This window comes from Phalaenopsis equestris, unplaced genomic scaffold (genome assembly GCF_001263595.1).
Source record: "Phalaenopsis equestris unplaced genomic scaffold, ASM126359v1 Scaffold000103, whole genome shotgun sequence".
NCBI classification, from domain to species: domain Eukaryota; kingdom Viridiplantae; phylum Streptophyta; class Magnoliopsida; order Asparagales; family Orchidaceae; genus Phalaenopsis; species Phalaenopsis equestris.
Genome location: NW_018164545.1, coordinates 344,826 through 352,481, shown reverse-complemented (window position 1 = coordinate 352,481; position 7,656 = coordinate 344,826). Strand labels below are relative to the sequence as shown.

The following is a 7,656-nucleotide window of genomic DNA, read 5'->3' as shown; positions in this document are numbered from 1 at the left end:
TACACTTAGAGACAAAATGCGAAATGAATATATTCGTGATAGGGTAGCTCCTGTGACGGAAAAAATTAGAGAAAGTCGTCTTAGATGGTTTGGTCACATTAAACTTCGACCATCTGATGATTCGATTAGGAGAGTAGATGGGTTAGATTCGACTTGTGTTAAGTAAGGAAGAGGTAGACCTAGGAAGACTTGGGCTTATTGTATTAAAAATGATCTTAATTTACTAGAACTAAATGAAAATATGACACTAAATATGACGCAATAGAAAAAAAGGATTCATGTTGCCGACCCCACGCAGTGGGATTAAGGCTTTGTTGTTGTTGTTGTTGTTGTTGTTGTTGTTGTTGTTGTTGTTGTTGTTGTTGTTGTTGTTGTTGTTGTTGTTGTTGTTGTTGTTGTTGTTGTTGTATAGTTTTGTTAAAACTGCTCATCACAATTTGACAAGTTTATCATGAATGTATGATAGCTCATAAATGATTTATAGGGAAATTATAAAAATGCTATAAAAGATGGTTATTGTACCAGAAAAGCTCGAAAAGCAGTTTGAATAACAGTTGCAGCCCATTCTTCTTTTAGGCTTGGCTCAGAACGAGACTGGGAAGACAGCTGCACATGAAGTGACGTTGCTGGAGAGGTGTCTGAATTGGAACTTGTTTGGATAATATCTCCTGTTGATAGATTTGTTCTCTCTACAAAGTCTGTTGCAGCTGTATCAAAATCCACAGAATGGTTTCTTCGATGCCAAAAGTGAGTTGTTGCATCATTTTTCTGCAGTTTCTTTATAATTAAAAGTAACATAAGGGCAAGCTTATCAAGAGACAGTTCCAGCAACAGAGCACAGATTTTTCTAATGTGACATAAATAAATAAATTTAAAAAACATATAAAAGCATAAACCATGTAGAACATAGAAGCAAAATGACGAAGTTAACTATACAGCTTTTGAAAGTATAGTAATTATAAATTAGAAAGAGCTGTCATGACTAGTGTTTCTATCTTTAGAAATCAATTATCATTGAAAGAATGATGACTTATTTATTGGACTTCTCTGTACGGATGAAATGAGTATCCTTAATTATTACGTAGCCTCGCATAAAATTATATGACTAATTCAGGGACAGTAGGTCAAGTCACCAACCACTGAAAAATATTCCAATTCTTTTTAGGCATGATTTGTAAACTCAATTAAATGTTCATCGGTTTCTTATTAGTAGATGGGTTCTCTATTATCCTATTAACAAGCAAATACTATTGATGAATTGTATAGCTCGGTCACTTTGTTACTGTTTGATCTCACTGTTATTACCTAGCTCGTTCATCAAAATAGTTCATGGCATTTTGCCCTCGGATAGACATGTTTTTCCAAACATTTTGAAAATAAGCGATCAATTTATGATGTTAATTTTGCACAACGAATGGTACATTTTCTTCTCTAAAATATTTTATCAAATACCAGTAAAAAGTTCAAACTTTTACCAACCTTAAAATATAACTTGATAAACAAATGACTAAAGTGACTCGTCTTAATTTACTATAAATAGCATATCAAGTGGTACACATTAAACAACCATCGTGAACTAGCAGGCTTGAGTTAAAATATGATATCCTTGAGAAGTCATAATTTTAGTGGAAGGTTAGCCAAGAAAGTGTTTCCAAACATTCATGATTCTCATCACAGGATTCAATAATGGAATAAAACCATTTAGATCAATGGAAAATTTAATTGCACTTTTGTAGTATGGTTGTGAGAACTTATACTGTTGGCAATTTATACAACAAGAATGCAGATCAAAGCATGTAAGGCCGCCCACAGGCACAGATGTGTCAATCAAGCTTCATATCCATGTTATGTGACAAATTACATGCATGCTACAGCTGCAGGGTCGTCCAGACGGTATTTGGAATGTAAGCCAGTCCTATAAATAAAGAACTGAAATGAAAAATAAGACGTTGGACCTAAGGAAACTTTTTTTGTTTTTTATCATGGACTTGAAACTCGGCAGCAACTTAAACAATTGATTTTTTTCCTTGGGAATAAAAAAAAAAGTATGCAATAAAAAATTAAGTTGCTAGAGCATAATGCTCGGATAATAGGGCAGTAACATAAAATCTGTTCTATGGAAGGTTTCAATTCACTGTGAGGAGATGGAACAGGGCTTATCAAATCATACACTTCATGAGCTCCTTTCTTAAAGAGCGTACTTTTAATGAGGAAGAAGGTTATCCTTTTGGCATATAAAGATGAAAAAATATTCTAGATATGCCCTATGTTTAGTATTAATTCCAGTAATAAGACCATGGCATTGATGCGGGGTGCGAAGCACTACACCATGATTGTCATGTGATGCAAGAAATCCCGAGACAAGGGCGGCTCCAGTCCAGGTTTTTTTTCATATCGTGGAGTCGGTTGGTCCTCATGGGCCACTCCTAGTTATCCTATTATTATATATTCGCGCTTTTAATGTTCTAGAATTAGTTTTTGGCGTGAGTTTATTTAGGACAGTTGCTGGCATCCGTTTCTTCCTTTGAGGACTATATCTGAGGGTTTGAGTGATGTTCCTGTTATATCTCTTTCTCGACGTGAGAATAATTTTTCCCTATCCCGTTCTACATCCTAGCCACGTCGCTCCCGGCTACTCCGTCTCTACTGCAGCCACCTAAGACAGCAGTTGTTGCTGTTTTTTTTTTTTTATTATTATTTTTTTTTTATACTACAATTTCTACATTTCTAGTTGTCTCCCTCCTTTTCCCTACTCGTTGCCATCCCTCACAGCCACCTCCATCCTTCCCCAGCTTTCCCGCATCAATCCCAATCGCCGATCCTAGTGGGAACCATTCAAAAGTCAGAAAATCTATTGTTCATACTATCCAAACATCATTCCAACTCGATGCCGCCTAAACTGCAACCTATCTTGATTGCTCTACAGTCCTCGCATGCTGCCCCCACACCGGATAGAACTCCTCTTGCTGTCCTGCAGTTCACAATGCTTCCCTTTCACTACCCCTTGCTGTCCCAACGCTTCACTTCACTGCAAACGCAATTCTAGCCACTACTTTTGATGTCCCAACCACCCAGAACTCATTTCAGTCACCTACCTCCGCTCCTCAAACACCTAGCCGACCTCCACCACCCATGGATCGAGCCCTATTATGATTTTAACTACTTATTTGCTTTCAATAATAATATTTGTTTTTTCTATTATTGTTTGGGTAAACTCCCGCATTATTTGGTATCCGAGCAAGTCTAACACTAATCTCATCCTAGGGTTTTAGAATTCTACCATACCCAACCCTATCTCCAACAATTTTTTTTTTCCCACACTACATCTCTATACACCTACTTCCACCTACCCAAACCCTAATCATACCACCAAAAAGACAAAAGTCGGATGCCAATCAAGAGTTTACCATGACAAATATGCAATGACAACTCCGCCCAGTGCTACAACAAATCGATGAAATTGATAAAAAGTGATCGTTGAGACAGGTCACCCGTAGACACAATGATAACTTACTAGATCGAATGAATAGAGTGAATCTCTTTCATCATACGGATGTCAAGGATGAAGAATCTCCATCGCAAAGACTTGACTTGTATCAAAGAAGCTAGACTTTTAAAGTAAAGGTGAATTTGTCACATTTTTTACGGCTACTTAGATCTGAACGAGTTCATCAAGTGGCTCCAGGCTGTAGAACTTTTCTTCGAGTACAAGGACATCCCATCGAATGGTAAAACTAATTACTAGCAAGTTAAAGAAGAGTGCATTATTTTGGTAGGAAAATTTGAATCACATACGCCAAGACGAGGGAAAACACAAGATCAGTACTTGGTCCAAGATGAAATGGGAGATGCAGCGCTATTACCTATCAGTTCCTTACAAACAGATTGTGCGGACCCTTTGATAACACAGATAACCCAAACCACAATGGAAAAAATTTATTACTCGAAATAAATATGCAATTACAATATTGCAACAATATTGAAACAAAAAAAACACAACACTAATACCTGACTATGGTTGGATTTGAGGTGGACAAAAAACAGTCGTAAGAGGTTGTGGCAGGGAAAAGAAAGGCGGTTGGGGTGGTCTGGCGACAAAAGACGACAGATGGAGGGTTAGAAGACAAAAGATAGCAGTTGGCGGGATGACAATAGACTAGGAGGATTCGGCGGCAACGAAAAAGCATGTTGAAAGGTTTGATAGGAATCAATAAGTGGGGAGCTTCGGCGGCAAGAAAAGAGGGTAGAGGAGCAGTTGGTTACACTGGACAGCAAGTAAGAAGGTAGGAAGGGGCAGCAGCAAGCAGGAGATAAAATGATACACACCACCTCATAATGAGTTATAGCCGGAGCACCTTCTCTCAATCGAATACAACCCTATTAAAGGAAAAGAGTGTCGACGACTATCTTTATAGAAATCTGAACGAAAAACTGCCCTAAAACACAAAAAAAAAAACATATACATAGACCTAAGGTGAAGAGGAGTGGGCCAAGCTCTAAGTGGAAAAGAAACCTATGCTTGGAAGGATCATTCAGCCCTTCCCTTTCCTAGACCGAACCGGTCCTGGGCGTTCGCAGTAAATGCCTCATGTAAGGGGTGAGGATGCCCCACGTCAATCTTCCGGGTTTGGGGAGCTTTGACCTCATTTGTCGAAGCTTCTGTGTCCTCGTAATATGGAATCAAATCTGCCACATTAAAGGTAGTCGACATATTGTAATCCATCAACAAATCAATCTTATAGGCATTTTCATTCAACTTCTTTAGAATTTTAAATGGCATGTCTTCTCTGGGCTTAAGTTTCCCGAACAATCCCATCAAAAATCTCTCTTCAATCTAATCAGCACTAGATCTCCTTCCTGAAACGTCACATTCTTCCTTGTTTCATTAGCTTGTGCACGGTAATTGTGGCTTTGCTTGGTGATCTCCTTTACCCCTCCTGTGTCATATGGATCTCATGTACCCTCTTCTCAACATCCTCACTAAACTTTGATGTAGAAAGAAGTGGTACCAAGTCAAGTGAAGTGAGTGGGTTGCGCCCATACACGATCTCAAAAGAGGTGCACCCCTGGCCCGACACAGATCTATTGAAAGTGAGTTCGACTTGGGTTTGGACTCAAACTTACTGTTTAACATTCTTCCCCAAAAAACACCTCAGAAGATTCCCCAGATTCATGTTCACCACCTCCGGCTGACTGTCTGTCCTTGGAAGAGCTGCTGAGCTGAATTGAAGCTTAGTGTCAAACTTCTCCGATAGGGCCCTCCAAAAGTGACTGAGAAACTTGGCATCTCTATCGGAAGTAATGGTCCTAAATATCCCGTGCAGTCACGTGACCTCTCTGATGTACAAGTCGGTTACATGTGATGCAATCAGCGTATGATGGCAAGGTATGAAATGAATCATATTTGAAAATATCCACCGCAACCATCTCAGAATCCTTGTTCCACCGTGCCCTTGAAAGATCCACCACAAAATATATGCTAAAATCCACCCACGGGGCCTCCGGTACTTGTAATGGAGTGTATAGTTATGCATTACACCCTCTAATTTTGGCCACATGACAAACTCTGCATTGTCTGACATGTCATTCCACATCTCTCGTGAGTCGGTGCAAAAAAAGTGTTCTCGCACAAGTGTAAGAGTCTTTTCTACCAAAGTATCCTGCAAGTCCTCCACTATGACTCTCTTGAATGATTGACTCTCTTAGCGATCATTAAGGAATGAAAAACTTATTCTGATGGAACAGATAACCATCAATCATTTGATACTGCCAATTTGGCTTCTCGCAACACTGCTCCCATATATCACTAAAATCTTCCTCGTACAACTCCTTCACTAACTCGAATCCAAAAACTCAAGTTTGCATAGAAGTCATCAGCAAATGGCAGCAGCTCAGTGAATCTGCTACTCAATTCTGGCTTCTCTCCTTGTTCTTAAACATGAACTGAAATGTTGCCAAAAACTCCAACTAGGAAGCATGTTATTTAAGCTTATTTTGGCTATTCAAGAATTCAAAGCCTCATGGTCCGTAAATAAAGTGAGCACACTAGTCAGCAGATAGTGACTCCGGTGATTAAGAGTTCTGGAAGGAATTCACATCCCGCATGGCACCAACGTCCACGTCAGCAACACTACCAAGCTCAATTCTCTCATCATGCTTGCAGAAGCATGTATAAACAACCTGACTAAAATTTCTACACCGTGAGCCAAAATAATTGAGTAATGTCTCATTGATATCTAATAGCAAAGATAAATAAGAGAAAATGATTAGCATAGCTCATAAGACATAAGTGGGCTCCGTTCCTCATCACTCTCAAAGGAGAGCACGAGTTCTTTCAAACATAAAAAAATACTTGAAAGATCATGATATGGTTAGCCTCACCACCACAACCCCAAATGTGTGCATGGTGATACTTGGTAGTTATCATCCTTCGCTCTATAGGTGGGAAAAAAGAAAAACCCTTGCATGCTCTGGCTGGCAAAATTGAGGCAAAAAGGAAAGTAGGAAAAAATGTTTATTTATAAGAAGCACCTCTTTGAAAAGCTTTTATTTTAGAGAAGCACTTCTTTGAAAGCATTGCAACATAAAATATTTTTTCACACTCCAACATCCACGAGGGATTGCTATTTTTACAATTTTGAAATTCAATATTATTATTTTTTAATATGATTCCACACATTTTATATTTAAACCAGCTATCCTTGTGATTTACTTCTAATGCGTCTTGAAAAATTTAGAAATAAAAACTCTTGATGCACCGAAATGGGATCGTGGAAATCCAACGTTTCAATGGGATGGTGGAAACAAGTGCGGCCAACTCCCAATTTTTGCATTTTTTTCCTTTTTTATATTTCTTTTCTATTTCTCTATTTCTATTAAAGTTATTTTCTATTAGGGAACTATTTATATATTATTATTTTATGGTTTTGCAGACTTTTGCTTTATTTTAAATATTTTGGGTATTGTAATATCTATTTTCAATTAAGGTGTGGTGTGCCCTCTTCTTTTAGCAAGTGGTTTATCTATATCTTGCTTACGAATGTGTAGTGGATCCTCTTTGTCGTTTCATCATTCAACTGTTGTTTTCCATCCAGACAGCCGCCAAACTCCTCCAAACTGCTGTCCAACAACAGGTTTCGCTTCATACATCATTCAAACTACACTGAACTCACGTATGATCATCCACTCGCTAGGCCAGAACCATCTGCCCACTAAATACCCTCCCTAAATGCCTTCTCGGAGCCCTATAATGATTTCATCTGCTATCAGAGCATGGCAAATCCTATATTTTCAAGGATTTATCTTTCTTGCGCCAAATTCAAAATTCCACCAAAAAACAATAACCTAATATCTCTTCAAATAAAAATAATAAAAATAATAATATCCCCCACATACTCAAATCATTCCTACAGCAATTCCTAGCCCTAATCTCAAATTTTAAAAATTCAACCTTCTTACCTTCACCAAAAATTTATCCCAACATCTACCACCAAAACCTAAGCCCTAGATAGGGTTGTCAATTTGGCTCGTTGTTCGCGAACAACTGGTGTTCGGCTCGTTAAGCTGCTCGTGTTCGGTTCGTTCATTAAGCCTTAAGAGCAGAACACGAACAAATTTTTAAGCTCAAAATGTAAACGAGCCGAACACAAATAAAAG

The 7,656-nt window shown here is 38.4% G+C and overlaps 1 protein-coding gene across 6 annotated transcripts in view; it reads right to left on the bottom strand.

Annotated features, from left to right (window-relative positions):
* Positions 1-7,656, bottom strand: part of LOC110020582 (protein IQ-DOMAIN 1) — a 39,546-nt gene that overhangs the window by 9,656 nt on the left and 22,234 nt on the right. For 3 of the 6 annotated variants that reach the window (XM_020718726.1, XM_020718728.1, XM_020718731.1), the window contains one exon: positions 523-777. In XM_020718726.1, the coding sequence (XP_020574385.1) occupies positions 523-777 (255 nt within the window). The remainder of the gene's footprint in view (positions 1-522; positions 778-7,656) is intronic. The other 3 variants (XM_020718727.1, XM_020718730.1, XM_020718732.1) reach the window with 1 other exon arrangement.